Source organism: Biomphalaria glabrata, chromosome 9 (genome assembly GCF_947242115.1).
Source record: "Biomphalaria glabrata chromosome 9, xgBioGlab47.1, whole genome shotgun sequence".
In the NCBI taxonomy this organism is placed as follows: domain Eukaryota; kingdom Metazoa; phylum Mollusca; class Gastropoda; family Planorbidae; genus Biomphalaria; species Biomphalaria glabrata.
The window spans coordinates 5,701,656-5,721,739 of NC_074719.1; the positions used below are offsets into that span (position 1 = coordinate 5,701,656).

General features: G+C 40.6%; 1 protein-coding gene across 2 annotated transcripts; it reads left to right on the top strand.

Annotated features, from left to right (window-relative positions):
- Positions 1 to 1,356: 1,356 nt before the first annotated feature.
- Positions 1,357 to 11,132, top strand: LOC106071660 (uncharacterized). Of its 2 annotated transcripts, none has more exons than XM_056040326.1 (5): positions 1,357 to 1,510; positions 3,898 to 4,008; positions 7,172 to 7,349; positions 7,444 to 7,613; positions 8,263 to 11,132. In XM_056040326.1, exons 2-5 carry the CDS (start codon positions 3,908 to 3,910, stop codon positions 9,347 to 9,349), a joined length of 1,536 nt encoding a protein of 511 aa, XP_055896301.1. In that variant the 5' UTR covers positions 1,357 to 1,510; positions 3,898 to 3,907; the 3' UTR covers positions 9,350 to 11,132. The 2 variants fall into 2 exon arrangements, with proteins under 2 accessions (XP_055896301.1, XP_055896302.1); XM_056040327.1 differs by having other exon boundaries at positions 1,364 to 1,483.
- Positions 11,133 to 20,084: the final 8,952 nt, after the last annotated feature.

Sequence of the window (20,084 nt, forward strand, 5' to 3'; positions counted from 1 at the left end):
CCCTGGTAGGGGGTTTTAAACTCAAAACCCCCTAGTAAGGGGTTTTAAACTCAAAACCCCATTGGTTGTGCTGGGGCAATTGATGGTTTAGTATTAAAATGTCACCTAAAATAAACAAAATCAAAGCAAAAAATCATTCACTAAATTCCGATCCCCCCCCCCCCAAAGGGGGGGATTTCATTTCGGGGGGGGTTTGAACCCCAAAACCCCCCCCCTGGCTACGCCCATGCTCGTGTATAACGATAAACAGGGAATGTTAATTTTAATATTCAGTTATTCCATTTTTGCTGCCCAAGTAGCCACCAACTATGTTATCCCTACCCGGCCCATTCTCATGTTGTAAAGTATTTTATTATGCAGATTTTCTCTACCTTTAACATGAACTAGAATATTTTTTTAAGAGTCCTATATGAATGGAGACAAAAATGTACACACCGCTATACAGAAGTAACAACGAGTAACCTAGCTTCTAATATAACTATAACTTGTGGTCAGATTACTCACACGGGTAACTGCCATCTTTCAGAAGTATTAGTCCAAACGCAACGCAGGACGGTCAAGTTTTGGAGAGTAGGTGGGGACGTTTTGAACTCGCGACCATAGCCATGATAGCTCCAAGTGCACTTGAAACGGACAGACATTCAATCTTATTTGTTAGACCACAATCTGATGTACGCAAAAAACAACAACAACAACCCCCCCCCCAAAAAAAAAAAAGAAAAAAACAACAACAACCCCTCCCAAAAAACAACAACAACAACACCCCCCCCCAAAAAAAAAACAACAACAACACCCCCCCCCCCCCCAAAAAAAAAACAAAACCCAAAACATCAACTTGGTTTGCTTTAGTGTTTCATCTATCTTAGAAGTAAATATTTCAGCCATGGTGGCTGAGTGATTAAGCGCTGGGCTTCCAAACCTGGGGTCCTGGGTTCGAATCTCAGTGACAACTGGGATTTTGAATTTCGGGATTTTTAGAGCGCCCCTGAGTTCACCCAACTCTAATGGGTACCTGACATCAGTTTGGGAAAAGCAAAGGCGGGCCATCAAGACAGCACTACCAGGGAACCATCGTAGTCTAAATCTAAATCTAGGCTTAAGATTTAGAAGAATTTGTTTTTAAAATGTATAAGCTAGATTTAATGAACAAAATATATCTTTGTTCCGAAGTAGAGAAAATATTTTCCGAATATACTGGTCAGTGATTTGATAGAATCTTCAAAGAAGACATTATGAGTGTTGAGGTGATATTGTTTCGTTTACCCTGCAAAACATAGAAATACCTACTTTTTGGTTTTCGCATCTTGAAGCGAACTACAAAACCATAAAACACTTCCATTAAATGGATCTCAGAGACAGTGACTTCTGTTCCAACATTTTGAAAGATCTAGATCTAGCTTTTAGTCTTTTCTTGAGGCTACTTAATTAGCGAAACGGGAATTCGATCAAACTTTTCTGAAGATAACATCATCATCTCTAGCTTGTGTGTTTACGTTCTACAACTCTTCTGGTATCTTATCTTATCTTATATAATATAGACGTTACTTCAAAAAAAGAAGATGATTTCTTCCTACGCGTCATGCATTTAATCATGCATATTAACCAATGACTTAAATTCTGCCAAGTCTCTGGTTTTCCTGGCTAGCTCAGGCAACCCATTCCATGCTCTAATAGCGCTAGGGAAGAAAGAGTATTTGTACAACTTTGTCCTAGCGTATGGGACGAGGAATGTGCCTTTAAGATCTTAATTGACTTAATACTTTAGATCTATCACTATCTTAGCTAGATTAGGCCTGAATCACGACCCACCACAAGTTTGAACACGCTAAAACAAATTGTGGCGGATATCAAGAACCGGAGGCGGTTCACATCTAAATCCAAGGGTTGGACACGGCGTGGAAGCACGACCATTTCCAGACTTAGTATTGACCACACCTACGTCACGCATTCCTTCGTGTTAAAGGAAGAAAATAATCTAGATCTATTTCTAATTGGAACATTTCTATTTTTCTGGATCTAGTTGGCCTCCTAAACTAAATCCATCGTGTCTGAGATGTACTTATGACTTTTATGAATTTAGTATCCATTTTTTTCTTACTAATAAATACCAGGTAGAAAATATATATAAAAAAAGTACATCTAGATCGATTCCAAATATTCTAATCCAATACCGATTTCAAAAATGTTTACAGATTAAGATGTAAACTCAAGATAAATAATGTAGTTTTTAAAGCGTTAAGAGGATTTAATTTTATTTAGCTTTCAATAATGTTTTTTTTTTAATATCTATCTATCTATCTATCTATCTATCTATCTATCTATCTATCTATCTATCTATCTATCTATCTATCTATCTGTCTGTCTGTCTGTCTGTCTGTCTGTCTGTCTGTCTGTCTGTCTGTCTACCTACCTACCTACCTATCTATCTATCTATCTATCTATCTATCTATCTATCTATCTATCTATCTATCTATCTATCTACATTTGGGTATAGGAAATAATGTAATATATACAACAATGATCTGATTGGAGTCAAAATGCACATTGAACAAATATGTAATAAGGGGATTCATACATATAATTATTATTTTCAGTGTCAGATATAAACTAAAAACTTTAATTAAGATATTTTTACCATGTTAATATTAGGATTGATACAGGGCTATATTGGCATTTGGGCTAATGCCCGGTACCTAAGTGGGCCGGTAGGGCCACCGAAAGGTCCGCATGGATGCAGGACCAGCTCTAACAATTGCGGGGCCCTATTGGAAACGGATTGAGTGGGGCCATGTCTGATAAGTGTAATGTCAAAATTAAGATTTTGTAATAGAAAATACATTCATCTTTGTCATAAATATTTATTAAATGAAAGCTGACAATGTCGTTTTTTGTTATATCGCTCGTAGGATTGGCACCCCCAAAATGACACTTTTGTCTATTCTTCAGGAGATTTTAATACATTTTAGGAGAATTCCATAACTTTTTCAAATATTTTGCAATTACAGGAGATTTACAGGAGCCAATGAAAAATCAGGAGGCTACGGAAACCCTGTTTTTACATATAAGTTATAATGGTTTAATTTAATAATTTACACATAGAATTAGTGCGGAACCTTTGAAAATGCGGGGCACACTGCTGCCGCATAGGATGCAGTGGCCTAAGGCCGGCCCTGCATGGATGCCTTTAGGTATTAAATTGTCAAAGATTTTATAATATTCTCTTATAAAAGCTGCCTTCTCAGCATCTTGTTTAAAAGAAATCTCTACAGTGTAATACTAATATGATGTAACAAATTTTCAGAAATAATGTAATAGCCTACATCCGTATTACTAGTCGGATTCTTCATTTTATGGCCTAAACACTTAGCGATTAAAGAGCAACATGTGGCCTATATTTCATATAAACATATAGAGCTCACCGAATGTGTACAGTATCCATACTCAAACTCAACATACCGATTTGAGGGCCTGATTGTATAGAAATGCCCGGGCCGATTTTGACAGCCAGTTCGCCTCTGGATTGATATCTACAATTTTTACATGCATACTCTGATCTTAACGTTACACAAAACATGTCAGTATCAACAATCTTAGGATCTAATGTTGTAGTGGAACAAAGCGTAGAATAAAAGTTTTTTTTTTCATGTTTTGAATGTTCCTTCAGAATTAAAGGTTATTAAATCCTAGCCCAAATCTCCTGCAGGGTGGCTGGAGCTGGCGGGGGCAAGGTTCGAACCCGGGGCCATCGAGATGACACAACGCATACCGCACGACCAGGCATCCAGGCAGTGATAAAATGTCCGGGACAGTGGGGGGTGTTTGTTATATGTTCAACTTCAAGTTATCATTGTCTTGCTGTACAGTCGCAAGTAGTGCAGACGTGAATCTGTTCAACAGATCTAGACAGATGGACAACGCACAGACATCCCCCACAGACGCTGATGTGACGAGGAATGTGGGGGAAATAAGTTTGAACGACATAAGAGACGCCTTCACCAGTATTCTAGGGTAGGTCTATGCCATTTTTATTGTGTGGATCCACACATAAAGCAGGGGTTCTCAACCGGTGGATCGCGACCTTCTTGGGGGTCGATTAACCATTTGCCAGGGGTCGCCTAAGACCATCAAAAATATGGATTGTTATTGCCTACTTTTCTATTGCTGTATGTGTGTGCGGTGTGTGTGTGTGGGGGCGGGGGAGGTCGCGGCAGAGTGGGGGGGGGGGGTTGTAAAAAGGGGTCGCCGAGCTTAAAAGGTTGAGAACCGCTGCCGTAAAGGCTGACAGGGGAGATCACTTGTTCTCAACATAGCAAGACCTGTTTTGCACTAAAAGATTACTGTTTGCTTTTTTTTTTTTTTTTTTTTGAGAAGGGAAATAATACATTATATTTTTCCGAGTAGCAAGATCAAATGAGTTGTCTCCCTGTAAACCAGTAAGGCTTTATTAAATCTATTTGTTTTGTGTATTTATTACAAGAGAATGACACGATCACGTGACTCAACGATTGACTGAACAATGGAAACAATGATCGAGACCTAGGCCTGATTTAAGCGTGGGCAGGCGGGACCACAGCCCCGGGGGCCTCCACAAGAAAGGGGGCCTCCAGTAATGAGGTTCAATATATTTACATTTCGAGGGGTCAACTTTTACGTTTACTGAATTATTATTTTTTTGTAACATTTTCTTTCCTCATATTCACGGCTACCAAAAATGTCGTGATTAAGAAGTGCACGTTGGTAGCATGCTCGGAATAAGTAAATACAGCTTTGAATTTATGACAGTGCGTCTACCAAGAACCTTATCTGATCTAATTTTATCTTATCTTATAAAATACAGACGTTATTTAAAAAAAAAATGTTTATTATATTCTACCCGTGTTTCTAAAACGCGCGGTGGCTGAGCGGTAAAGCGCTTGACTTCCGAACCGGGGTCCGAGGTTCGAATCCTGGTGAAGACTGAGGTTTTTAATTTCGGGATCTTTGGGCACCTATGGGTCCAGTTCTAATGGGTGCCTGACATTAGTTGGGGGAAAAGTAAAGGCGGTTTGTCGTTGTGCTGGCCACTTGACACCCTCGTTAATCGTAGACGACAGAATCAGATGACCTTTACATCATCTGCCCCATTAGACCACAAGGTCTGAAAGGGGAACCTTTTTTTTTTTTTATTACGCTGTTCCTAGGTCCAGTCTAGTCACGCATGTTAACCAAAGACTTAAATTCTGGCAAGTCATTGGTTTTCCTGGCTAGCTCAGGTAACCCATTCCATGCTCTAATAGCACAAGGGAAAAAGTAGCATTAGGTCTTTAGGTCTTCTGTCCTGAAGGCTCTCTAAATTTAGTGATTTTTTACTAAAGGTGTTAGGGTTAGGGTTCTAGTCAAGTGTGAATATTCGTTTGTTATGATAGTAACTGCTCTACTTTGTGTCAGTTTCAGTTTTCTCGAGTTGAGGGGTCCTCCAGAAACTCAAAAATATCCACTTTTTAAACTAAAATATGCAAATTAATATACCCACTTTTTAAACTAAAATATGCATATTAAATACTTGTTTAAAACGGAAACCGAAACCAAACAAATTGCAAACGTATATATTCCTTGAACATATAAGTGTTTTCATTCATATGTTGATCTTTATTAAAGCTTTATAAATATTGTAGGAGCCTCCTCCAAAATCTGCCCGGGGGCTTCAACACACTTAAATCCGGCCCTGATAGAACCATTATATTGACTTTATTAACGACAGAGTGTCACAATCATTGGAAACAAGTCTGGCTAAACAATTGACACAAACATTGAAATAAAGGTTGTCACAGTAAATGGCGCAAAGATTGAGACACGGATTTAGACACATATTGAGACAAATATTGAGACACAGATTAAGACAAAGATTGAGACAAAGATTGAGACACAGATTGAGACAAAGATTGAGACAGATTGAGACAGATTAAAACAAAGATTTTGAAAAAGATTGAGACAGATTAAGACAAAGATTTTGAAAAGATTGAAACACAGATGGAGACACAGATTGAGACAAAGATTGAGACAGATTGAGACAGATTAAGACAAAGATTTTGAAAAAGATTGAGACACAGATGGAGACAAAGATTGAGACACAGATTGAGACAGATTAAGACAAAGATTTTGAAAAGATTGAAACACAGATGGAGACACAGATTGAGACAAAGATTGAGACACAGATTGAGACAGATTAAGACAAAGATTGAGAAAAAGATTGAGACACAGATTGAGACAAAGATTGAGACACAGATTGAGACACAGATTAAGACAAAGATTGAGAAAAAGATTGAGACACAGATGGAGAAACAGAATGAGACACAGATTGAGCCACAGATTAAGACAAAGCTTGAGAAAAAGATTGAGACCCAGATGGAGACATAGAAATAGACAAAGATTGAGACACAGATTAAGACAAAGATTGAGAAAAAGATTGAGACACAGATTGAGCCACAGATTAAGACAAAGCTTGAGAAAAAGATTGAGACCCAGATGGAGACATAGATTGAGACAAAGATTGAGACACAGATTAAGACAAAGATTGAGAAAAAGATTGAGACCCAGATGGAGACATAGATTGAGACAAAGATTGAGACACAGATTAAGACAAAGATTGAGAAAAAGATTGAGACACAGATTGAGCCACAGATTAAGACAAAGATTGAGACACACACTGAGACACAGATGGAGACACAGATTGAGACAAAGATTGAGACACAGATTAAGACAAAGATTGAGAAAAAGATTGAGACCCAGATTGAAATAAAGAATGACACTGTGACTACTTTTTTTTTCAGCATAATTATTTGTCAACCGTTTCCATAAACGTTTAAAAAAAATGGCCATGCCGACCATATGAGCACATCCACCATTTTGTGTACACCAAGAATTGGTATAGTATACTCTCTAAAAAAAACCTCTTGTCATTTACTTGATGTGGTTATCTTATCTTATAAAATACAGACGTTACTTCAAAACAAAAAAATGATACGCCTGAACTTCAATCTAGTCATGCATGTCAATCAATGACTTAAACTCTGCCAAGTCGTTGGCTTTATTTGACTTTCATGTAGCCTCGCTCTTAGCACCATTTTTGCATGAGGCTTTTGCCTCGTTGACCGCTATGTAAATGCGACTCTTTTGACTTCTATCCCATAAGGCTTGAGCTGACCCACAAGACTGTATTCATTGTTGTTTGCGCATGTCTGCTTACTGGCCTGACCCTGCAAACGGGAACTAGCTACACCTCGACAGCAGACGTCTTTGTTTACTGCACAGTGTACAGCTCCTGGGTGACTTTGTGCCTGCCCTGGTTGGTCCAGAACATGGATGGCAAGGTAGATAACCTCGTATATATTTCCTGTTTACATTTCTATAGCAACCGTGACGTGCACAACCTTCTATAACAATTTAGATCTGTTTTCATTGCAGATGATCAAGCTTGTAGCCAGTATTTTTTTAAGGCTGTTTGGTGCCGATATTGGCGTGTTGACTTGGAAGGCGATACGAGGACAGAGCCACATCTTTCACCGTGGACTCAGAATGAGGCCTCTGTTTGAGCCATCCATGTCTTGGCTGTCCGAAGCTGGATACAACCTCAGGTGATAAACTAGTGTCATTTATCTTAGGTTGGTAAAGATGAATCTACAAGTGTTCCTGTAAAATGATATTAAGTGAGATAGTACAAATAATTTTATGTAGGAATGTGCTAATGGTATTGTGTGGGAATGTGCTAATGATGTTTCGTGGGGATAGACTAATGATGTGAGGAAATGTAAAAATAATGTTGTGTAGGAATGCACTAAAATGTTGTGTGGGAAAGTACTAATAATGTGTGGGAGTATTTTAATAATGTGTGAATTTACTAAAATAATGTTGTTGTGTGTGAACATGGTAATGATGTTGGGAGGAAATTTTTTTATGATATTGTAAGGGAATTTACGAATGATGCTGTACATGCCTGTACTTATGATGTTTTGAGGGAATGTACTAAAGATGTGTGGGAATGTACTAAGGATGTGTGGGAATGTACGAATGACGTTGTATATGCATATGCTTGAGATGTTGTATTGGAATGTACTAATGATGTTATGTTGAAATGTACAAATGGTGTTGTATATGCCTGTACTTATGATGATGTTGTGTAGGAATGTACTAAAGATTTTGTGTTGGAATCTTCGAATGGTGTTGTATATGCACATACTTGAGATGTGTGGGGAATGTACTAACGATGTTGCTTGTATTGTCTAGATACGGAGTTGTGATTGCCGCTCTCGTTGCTTCAGGGATGTCCTTTTCCATCACGATCTACCGGAAGTACTTTCGACCCAGCCCCCGGGTGGCCACCAAGTACAGCAACACGGACCTGGACTACGAGGAGAGCCTGGCCTCCAAGACTGAGACCGGCCCTAACGGACCCACAAAGAGAGATGGATCCATCCAGGAAGGATCGGCGTCTAGGAATCTAGTCGCTCTAGGCCCGTCCCCTGCGCTGCATAGGCGGAGCATTGTGAAGGAATGCGCCTCGATGCTTGTAGTGAGGCCTACTTCAGAACCTCCCATGCCAACTGGTGCTTTCGAGAAGAGTATAATGAAACAGGGTATGGGAGATCGTGTTCCTTATGTTGACACCATGGGCGAAGCTGGCAGACAAATGTCTGATTTCTCATGTATGCCTGGTATTCGATGTGCCCCTTTAGCCATAGGCGCAGCCAATCAGGGCAGGCCTCATCAACTTTACGGGACAGTACAAACGCAAGATGTTCGTGACGATCAATTCGCGCTCATTCAACCGGAAGCTATTTCTGACGTCTACACAGCTACACACTTTTTAAAGGGAGAGGGCTACTCGAAAGGTCAGGTCGAAGGTCACGGCACGGACTATGTAGAGAGCTGTTCCAAAGGTCCGGTCGGACGTCACAACACGAATTATGTTCAGGACGCTGAATCAAGCAGCAGAAACAACTTAACTTGGGGAAGACAGTTTAACCTTGGATCAGGTGTTTCCCGATTACCCGAGAGTGGGCCGAGAACGAATCATCAAAACATCGGAGTATTGAGAGACGCGGCTGGATTCACTCCTCAGCCTTGCTTCGCGACCCTACCATTCAGAAACTCAACAGCCCCCATGACAACAAACTCATATCGAGTCGGCAGCTCGGCGATGTCAGAGCGGCCCGACAAAACTTACCCCTCTGAAATGTGTGGAGACGGCAGGGTTGCAATAGATACAAGCCAAAGGATCTCGCAAAATCTACAGGGGGCGAAACGAAGATTACAAACTCTAACGGAAACTCTTGTGAACGATCAATACGTTGACTCCAGTGCCTGGAAATGAAGTGTCGCTACTTAGCAGTAAGGGTAGAGGGTGGCGGAATCTACAACGCCAGTTATCTTATTACCCTTGTCCCCCTAAAAAAAAAAAAAACGCCCCTGAATATATCATATTGCTTGAACATTTTGACTCAAAGGCTTTATTAGTAACTAAAAAGAAATAGGTGTATGGATTATTAAAAGAATTCAAAATCTCAACCGGGGCAAAGAAAAGAAAAAAATGTTCGTTTCGATAACCCAATGATGTCCAAATTACGGCCCGCGGGTCAACTTCTGCCCGTTACGCGCTGCTAGTCAACTGTTAGTATTTTGGGTGTGGCATGTGGGCTAGTGAGGACGTAAAAGTAGGCCTACTATAAGTTTGAAATGTTCGTCACGGTTTTGGTAAATTAATTTATGATTATGAATTCGATATTTATATTTAGTTCTTGTTTTGCCATAATTGTTCTGTTTGTACCAGGTCTTCACATATATTGCTGTAGTTAAATCAAAGTTATCTACTTATCGTTGAAGGGGAAAACTACAATGAAATATGATGTCATTTATCCGCAGACTAAAAATAAATCTTTTAAAGGGAGATAATACTAATACGTAAGGAAAACAAATGCTGAGGCTCCTACGAAACAGCTCACTATGAAGTAAAATGTGTACCGAATTGTACACACTATAATGAATAGAAAAATTTTACATCTTCTGGTGCGACACAAGAGGTTTGGAGAAATTAACTTTTGTGCCAGGTTGTACAATGAGAAACTTTTAATACTACTGGCTAGTACGTTATTGTCACTGACATAGATTTTAGGACATCTGCTGATAGTTCATCTTACTATCAGGGCCGGTCTTAGGCCACTGCAACCTATGCGACCGCAGTGGGGCCCGCGTTTTCATAGGCCCCGCTGTAATTCTAGGTGTAATTATTAAATTGCACTAATATATACGAAAGTCATGGAAATCTCCTGAATTTATTAAAATCTCCTGAAAACTCATAACAATCTCCTGAAAAATAATCGAAATAGTCATTTGTGGGTGTCATTCATTACGGAAAACGCTAATCCTACGTGCGATAAAAGAAAAAAAGGCATTGTCAGCTTTCATGTAATAAAATGTAATAATCGGGCGGTCGAATTTTCACCTTCACCGGAAGTTATAATTCTTTATTTACTTTTAAAGCCACAGGCATATAAATATGCCATAGGTTGCACGGTTCGTAAATTAAAGTTAATTAGATCGCAATTTTGTTCTTAGTAAAGAATAAATTAAATTCAAAGTAATTTTTTTTTCTAATACAAAATCTTAATTTTCACTTATTATCCTTATTCTCACCCAGTTTCGCGTAGGGCCCCGCAATTGTTAGGACTGGCCCTGCTTACTATTTTCAGATTATGCATATTTGATAACGTTAAAAATAAACACGAAATTACAGTCCTGACATTAATTCATGCGATACTTCAGAAAACGAATATATACTAATGAGCTAAGTTTGGATTCTTCAATGAAATGAAGAGATAAAGTTAAATTTTACCAAGTTAAACCTTTTTTTTTTTTTTTTTTATATAATTTATTCCCATTTACCCTTTATGAACAATATACGACCGTGCAGCCCATCCCCAATCAACGTTACGCCTCTGTAATCTTGTAATTAGATTTAGTCCTAGTCCTCAGCTTGCATCGAAGATTCACAAAATATTGAATTAGAGGATTTCACTTATTTTCAATATCAATTTTGGTTGAATTAAATATTTAAATTTCTTTTGAAAAAAAAAAAAAAAGTCATTTTTACTGATTTGTTTTTTTTTTTATAATCAATGTCGTTTACTTTTTATATTGAAATATGTTAATTTATGTCAATAAATGAATGAAAACAAAACATTATTTATTATATTAATTAACACTTTTTCTTTATTTTACAAATATAAGTCTACACTTAAGTCTAGCGGTTCTCAACCTTTTATGCTCGGCGACCCCTTTTTACAATCCCCCACTCTGCCTCAACCCCCCCCCCACCCACACACACATACAGCAATAGAAGAATAGACAATAACAATCCATATATTCGATGGTCTTCGGCGACCCCTGGCAAATCGTCAATCGACCCCTAAGGGGGTCGCGACTCACAGGTTGAGAACCCCTGCTATATGTCAATAACTGACTAAAAGAATCGGAATGGCTTCGGCAGCAATGGCAAATCTCTCCAAGCGCGTCAGGGAAAATTCCAAATTGGCCACGGTAACCAAAATCTAAGTCTGCAATGCCAGTGTTGTGAAAACTCTTCTTTATGGCAGTAAGAGCTGGTCAACATACATGTATCTTACTTACTTACTTACTTACTTACTTAGACTTAGGTCCTCCAGCGCAGTTCGGCGCATTTGGCGGCAAGCTGTCTCCATAAAGATCTGTCATTGGCAATGTCTGAAGCCTCCTCCCACCTGGTGTCCACTGTTATGAGGTCCTCCATGAAGGTGTGTCGCCAGGTAATACAAGGACGTCCCTGTTTGCGCTTTCCTCATATTGGCTTCCATGTTTTCACGACTCTTGGTTTACGTAGTTCATTTTGACGTAGAACATGTCCCGCAAACCTCATGCGACGCTCTGTCACAACCTCGCTAAGTGTTCGACTCCCAGTTCGGCATAGAATTAATTTCCTTGTTTGAGACCAGATCTGTGTAACTGACTCCCAAAATCCGTCTCAGCCATTTTGGTTATGCCACATTTAGCCTTTTCTCAATTTTGACAGATGACTTCCATGTCTCACATGCATAAGTAGCAGTTGGAATGACGATTATGTTGAGAAAGTGTATTTTTGTCTCGAATCCAATGACTTGGCTAGTCCTAATAGGCTGCAGCCTTTGGAAAATGCTCCCTGCCTTTCCTATTCGGCACGCTACATCATGGTAGACATCTCCATAATTTGTTATGATGCTGCCAAGGTACATGTATCAAGAGCATAGATTAAATAACTTTCACTTACGCTGCCTGCAACCCATAATGCGCATCTCTTGGATCATGTCTGCAACCATAAAAATGCAATATACATTATACACAGCATCCATGCTCTTCTAACACAGAGATGACCACGCTGGCTTGGACGTCACCCGGATGCCAGATGGAAGTATTCCTAGAGACATTCTATATTCTGAGCTTACGGAAATAGCCAGACCTAAAGAACGCCCAAGACTAACCTATAGAGATGTCTGCAAGGGATACATGAGAACCACAGGCATCAACGAAAGTATGTGGGAGGAGATAGCCCAAGATCGGACAGCATGGAGACAAACTCAGAAGAAACGAAGAAAGCTGCCCTATCAGCTAGCCATAAAACAGATGCATGCATATGCACGAACTGTGGCTAACTCTGCCGCTCCAAAATTGGCTTGATTAGCCACACCAGATTCTGCCCCGTCTCAAGACGAAACCAAAAACCAGTTGCTCATTTTGGCGCATTCATTGTCTTCAGAGACAGAAGGAGCCATATCATAGACTTTATAAATCTCAGCTTTGCTATTTTTGCGAGCCTCGCCTTGAATTTCGTTTTAACTAAACTAGGTTAAAATAACTCCTTTTGACTTGAGAGACATTCAGACGATAAGCTCTAAAATGTGGACGACATAACAGAGGCTCCCCACGGAAACGCTTCAAAGACCAGCTTAGGCGTCAACTTTCCATGGCTGACATAGAAGAGAGCACCTGGTTGCATGCGGCCTTAGAACGAAACAGGTGGAGGTCACTCATCAAGGCCACGGGATACACATTTGAGACCAAAAGAAAATCCGCTGCCGAGGACGAACTCAGACGGCGAAAAGATAATTTAAATCGACCTCCTGCGGACAATGGTTATGCTTGCCTTGGTTATGGCAAAATATGTAGATCATAGCTGGGGCTGCGCTGCCACGGGAAATACTGCACTCCTCAATAATCTTCAGACTGGAAAGACAAGCCTTATTATTAGTCATTCTGTTGATCTATTTCACAAGTGAATCTCTTATAAAGAAAAACAAGACCATAAAACAGCTACTCACCCTCAAATTATCAATAATTCATCGCTCTGCGTCTCTAAGAGATCCATTTTCTAGGCTGCTTGCTTATTTCTTGTAGCTCTAATATTTAAACTCCACCCCTTAACCACACCAAAAATGGAAAATCGTTACAGGCAGCATCAGTACAATTCAGTTTATTTTCTGTAAATAATTTGTTCTATAATCCAGTGTGAGTCATTTTATTTTTTTTTCTTCAGCTCAATCATCGTGATTAGCTTACCAATAACTTACCAATAATAAACTCGTCTTCAATCTATATACAGTTTTCCTACGATAAAATTGTTTTTATCAGATTTTCCAAAATATATCAAACCATTTATTACCAATCTTAAAAACCAGAATCTCTTTTCTGGAGGCCTGGAGGCTGTGTGCCAAGTCTTCCTTTCGATTTGGTTCAGGGATATCAGAGGAGCAGGAGTGGAATCCAAGTTTCAGCTAAATACCGCCAGATATCAAACATATGTTGACATTCATTCAGCAGGATAGAGTTAATAATCCAAATCGATTTTAAATGGGTTTTATTCGAGCGAAATCTCTTAGGGCTACAGTTGCTTGAACACAAAGTGCTAGTGGTAGCCTCTACTAAGATGTAGACAATATTACAAAGAAAATTGCTGATGTAAATTTACTTTAACTCGTGTTCAATATTTGTATAGTATTCTATGAACTGTTGACATTTACGTGGATACACTATAGACCAGAGGTGTTATTATGTTTAATTATTCACTTTTGTTTTCAAAGAGAAGGGATAGAACTCCTGATAGTAGTTTACAAGCGTGAATGATTTGTGTTGCATATTGATGATCAAATTTCTTCAAAAAGCTTAATAAGTCCTGAATTTTCACTAAGCTTCCATTACAACCTTAAAATTTCAATAAGTTCACGCCCTTGGCCAGTCAGCTTAGAAACACAAGTTTTATAGTTTCTATACAATAACATCATAACAGTTGGCAACAGCTTTACAACCTCATGTATATTGTTTTTAAAAGAAAAAACAACACTTATCTTATATAATACAGACGTTACTTCAAAAAAAGATGATGATTACGTCCTACGCGTCATGCATTTAGTCATGCATATTAACCAATGACTTAAATTCTGCCTAGTCACTGGTTTTCCTGGCTGACTCAGGCAACCCATTCCATGCTCTAGCACTAGGGAAGAAGGAGAATTAGTACAAATTTGTCCTAGCATATGGGACGCTATTAGAAGCGCATGTGTGTATCTATTTACAGGTTTCTGACATTTTAAACTTAATCAAGTGAGATTTGGCGATAAAGTTTATTCTAAAAGTAGATTCAACAATCGCTAGCATCATTTTAATAGAAAATTCACAAGTCATCAGTAAATGCTGAACAATGGCTACAGGCACTGCTGGCAACGAGTCTATAAAAAATCTGACAATACCTTTAATGACAGAAACAATATTTCTGAAGAATGATAACTCGCTGTATTGTTTTCACGGATCAATAGATTACCTCCAGCAATTTCGACTGTTCTCATGTTTCATCAACCCGGTGTTCACAATCTTTGGTCTGACCCTAAACATCTTCAGTATTATCATCCTTTACAAACATCAACTCAAGAAGCCATCCAACTTACTTCTGTTCGCCCTTGTGATAGCTGACACAATGAACATGATGGTTAATCTGAACTTCTCGTACATGCTCAAGTATTTTGGCCCGGTAAAGACCAAATTAGGTTACTGTACATGGGAATACGGTATTACTGCGAACGCCATTATCTACGGGTATTATCAACTCTGCTTCTTTATAGGTACTTGGGGGCATTGCGTGAATGCGACCATACCAGTTCTCATCACTCTGGAAAGAGCTTTAGCAGTTTTTTTACCGGTCACTTTTACTAAGATAGTTACGGCCAGATCTGCATTTGGTTTACATTGGCTGGTTAGTATGGAATTGTTTCTCCATATCAATTGGCAAAGTGGTCCATATTGAAGTTTCCAGTGGGAAGTTTGTTTCTATCAACACCGCCACAGACTTCTTCCGGCAGAACTTCGCCCTCATTTATATTTTCTTCGCATATTTTGTCGAATCTTTGGCTTCTTGGGCGCCCATATGTTTGGTTATCCTAGGGTGCATCGCCATCGGCATACGCGTCCGAGTTTCTCTTTTGCGACGGAAACGTCTGTCAGGGATAAAAGCAAAGCTGAAGTGGTCGCCAAGAACGACTCGGACTCTGGTGACCACGTGTTTGATATTTGCCGTGACGCACGCTGTCAATTCATTTATCTCAGCCTTCGTGCCAATCAATGGCACCACTCCAGTCCTGACATACTTTCTGATGTATCTGGCAGAGTTCATCAATCTGATCAATTGTTCTAGTAATTTCTTTGTCTACGTTCTCTGCAACAGAAGTCTCTGGGAAATGTTTAAAGGTCTTATTAGATGGTCTTAAAGAAATGGCAGACATACTTACATGTCTGTGCGTGCATACTGTTTTAGTGGTTTAGTTCAATACTCCAATTTAATTCACCTTTTTATGTCTGGTAAATCAAAAGACGTCTCGCTTTTCAAGGATTCTGATAACCGTCAGGTCAAGGCCGTTAGTGCTTTTGGACGCCTCCAAGCAAGAGAGTGGAGGAATAAATAGCCCCACTTGCCTGCAAAAATCATTGTCTACCAAGCAGTGTTTTTTTCTCAATCAGCACAAATTTCTTACCGCTTTTCCCAATGACGGGGCGCGGTGGCTGAGCGGTAAATCGCTTGACTCCCGAACCGGGAGTCTTTAGGGATCTTTAGGCACCTCTGGGTCCACCCAGCTTTAAATGGGTACCTGACATTAGTTGGGGAAAAGTAAAGTCGGTTGGTCGTTGTGCTGGCCACATGACACCCTCGTTAACCATAGGCCACAGAAACAGATGACCATTACATTATCTGCCCTATAGACCACAAGGTCTGAAAGGTGAACTTTTTTTCCCCAAAGATGTTTGCACTCTACCATGGACATACAGTTGCAAGACTGCACTACAAACAGCGGTAAGGACAGTATTGAGGGACTTATAATAGTCCGACAGTTACGCCAGGAATAAAAAAAAAAAGCTTTATAAATCAGCTTAGATGTAAACATTCTTGAACTTACAAAGAAAAGAGTAAGTTGCATCCTGCTTCGGAAAGAGACAGCTGGACATCATTTACAAAGGCCGCGGGATACACATTTAAGTCCAAAAGAAAATTCACTGGCGAGGTCAGACGTAGACGGCGAAAGAAGAATAAAAATCGACCACTGGCGGACAATGGTTATGTCTGCGCTGGATGTGGCTAAATATGTAGGTCGTAGCTTGGGCTGCGTAGCCCCCTGTAATACTGCACTCTTCATTAATCTTCGAACTAAAAGACAAGACTCATATAGTGCAATAACTTAAGGGAGGCAACTCAACGATATACATGTTTATTTACATGGGGACATCAAAAACATATAGAACAACGTCTGCCTTGAGCACAGCCTCTTCATCTCGGCTCTAGACTTGGGCGGAACTTGTTCTCTTATTTCTAATGTCAACATCCTTCTCAGTCTAGTCCAGGGGTTCTCAACCTGTGGGTCGCGACCCCTTGTGGGTCGATTGACGATTAGCCAGGGGTCGCCTAAGACCATCGAAAATATGGATTGTTATTGTCTATTCTATTGCTGTATGTATGTGTCTGGGGGTGGGGGTCGCGGCAGCGTGGGGGAATATAAAAGGGGTCGCCGAGCTTAAAAGGTTGAGAACCGCTGGTCTAGTCTCTAATTGTGCACACCTTCTGCACTGTCTTGGATGGCGGTGTGCATGGCAAGGTTATAACATTGCCCCCTTCTTAGCGCTTTCCGTTCCGACAACAAACGGTGCAGTGGAGGTTTGACAGTTCAGGTGGAGGTCGATCGGTGGGAGTCCTCGCCAGCCTGTTCCCTACATAGTCATCTGCACTGTTTTCTGCTGCGGCACTTTCTCTTCCTCCAGTTGGCTAGTGTGTTCTTGAATCAATGGTATGATCGTTTAACACAGAGAGAGGTTCTGCCGAGCACTGTTTTCGTCGACACAGCCGTTGCTCGGACACGCTGTTTCAGCAGACCTTCCCGACACGCCTCTCAAGAAAGCTGCAGGTTCAAATGCAGCCACGTTACAAGGAAAGTCCAATGTGCCGCAGTCATCCTCAGCTAACAGTCTCACGTCCAGGAGATAGGTCTCTTCAAGTTCAAGCTTCAGATGTCTTCCTCTTGCCAGCTTAGATTTAGCCTGGATGAATTGACATTCGTCTATGCCAGCGGTTCTCAACCTTTTAAGCTCGGCGACCCCTTTTTACAATATCCCACTCTGCCGCAACCCCCCCCCCATACACATACATACAGCAATAGAAGAATAGACAATAACAATCATTATTTTTGATGGTCTTAAGCGACCCCTGGCAAAACGTCAATCTACCCCCAAGGGGTTCGCGACCCACAGGTTCAGAACCCCTGGTCTATGCAAATGTCGATGATGATGGTAGAAGTACACAGAAGTTAGTGGATTTCTTGGCATCTAAATTCTATGTGTGATGCTCCGCACGTACAGTGCATGTTAAATTTCTGGATGCAGTTGACGAGCGTCGTAAGAACCGGTAGATATGCAGAGGTCTTTAAGGTCCATAGAAAAAGCTTGGACGCAGACCCAACGTGGTCTTGATCTGCCTGGTGGAGTGAGGTACGTGTTGCAAGTATATCAGGAACAAAAGCTTCAGGAACACAACAGACTTCTCTTGTTTCTTCATTTGTCTCTTTCCTTTCGATTCGGTACATCCGGTTGAGATTCAGCAATCTTTGTCACGTTTCTTGTCTTGAAAGTCACACCCACAAGACTTGCCCACAACACAGTCACAGACGGCAATCCTATCCCAACCGTTTCCGTCACCACTGTTTGTGCAGCCACAGTCCCGACCCTGCAACTTCTCCTTCACCAACAAGTCTACAGGCAACTGCTCCTTCACCAGCAAGTCTACAGGCAACTGCTCCTTCACCAACAAGTCTACAGGCAACTGCTCCTTCACCAACAAGTCTACAGGCAACTGCTCCTTCACCAACAAGTCTACAGGCAACTGCTCCTTCACCAACAAGTCTACAGGCAACTGCTCTTTAACAACAAGTCTACAGGCAACTGCTCCTTCACCAACAAGTCTACAGGCAACTGCTCCTTCACCAACAAGTCTACAGGCAACTGCTCCTTCACCAGCAAGTCTACAGGCAACTGCTCCTTCACCAACGAGTCTACAGGCAACTGCTCCTTCACCAACGAGTCTACAGGCAACTGCTCCTTCACCAACGAGTCTACAGGCAACTGCTCCTTCACCAACGAGTCTACAGGCTACTGCTCCTTCACCAACGGGTCTACAGGCAACTGCTCCTTCACCAACGAGTCTACAGGCAACTGCTTTTTCACCAACGAGTCTACAGGCAACTGCTCCTTCACCAACGAGTCTACAGGCAACTGCTCCTTCACCAACGAGTCTACAGGCAACTGCTCCTTCACCAACGAGTCTACAGGCAACTGCTTCTTCACCAACGAGTCTACAGGCAACTGCTCCTTCACCAACGAGTCTACAGGCAACTGCTCCTTCACCAACGAGTCTACAGGCAACTGCTCCTTCATCAACGAGTCTATTCCTCCTTTCGCTTGAGACACCATTTTATCAAATACACTTTCATCTACCTTGTTCCCCATCCTGTTAATATGTTCACGCATTGCATCAATATCTTCCTGTATCTTGCCAATGAACTCAACAATCTCCGGCTCAATTTCAAATAGGTAGGTCTCCAGATCTTCTTCTTCATCGATTAGGGCTTACAGGAGACGAGCTGTAACCGCTACCTTGCTACCACCAAGCTTCAGACGTCTGTAACGAAGTTCATGCTTAAGCTCTTTAACTAATAAGAGTTGGTCTAGTTGTTTTTAGGATGCCATTGAGATCGAATGCTACCTCCTCTAATAATGTGTCTATAACAAAGTGATCCAAAGATCAGTGTCAAAATAAATCGAGTAAAAACAAAAGTCTTCTGAACATTATATTTCGTAAAATAGTTGACCGTTTACGTAGGGTGAAGCGGAAAAAAAGATTAAAAGTATATTATTAGAATATTGTACAACATAGCACTCTGAATGACAAAAATAGTTATGACTCTCCATTGCGCACGGTCATTTGATGCGAGACTGCACCATGAGACACAAGACAGAGACACGCTCAAAGATAATAGAGGAAGTCAAAGATGGTTGATATTTAGATCTAGGGTGTAAACAAGAAAGAAGTTATGTTATTACTGAGTACTCTAGTTGTATATTTGTTATCGCACTACTGTTGTTCTAGTATTAAAGTATTATTTTTATATACTTCTTTCGTGGATGTTATTTGAGCTCGCTGTTGGCTAAGTTACAGCAATATATTATATTTTAAAAGAGAGAGAAGAGAAGAGGTAGAGAGAGAGAGATAGAGAGAGAGAGATAGAGAGAGAGGTAGAGAGGGAGAGGGAGAGAGGGAGAGAGGGGTAGAGAGAAAGATAGAGAGAGAGGTAGAGAGAGAGAGAGGTAGAGAGAGAGAGAGAGGTAGAGAGAGAGAGGTAGAGAGAGATAGAGAGGTAGAGAGAGAGGAAGAGAGAAAGGTAGAGAGAGAGAGAGAGAGAGAGATAGAGAAAGAGAAAGATAGAGAGGTAGAGAGAGAGGTAGAGAGAAAGGAAGAG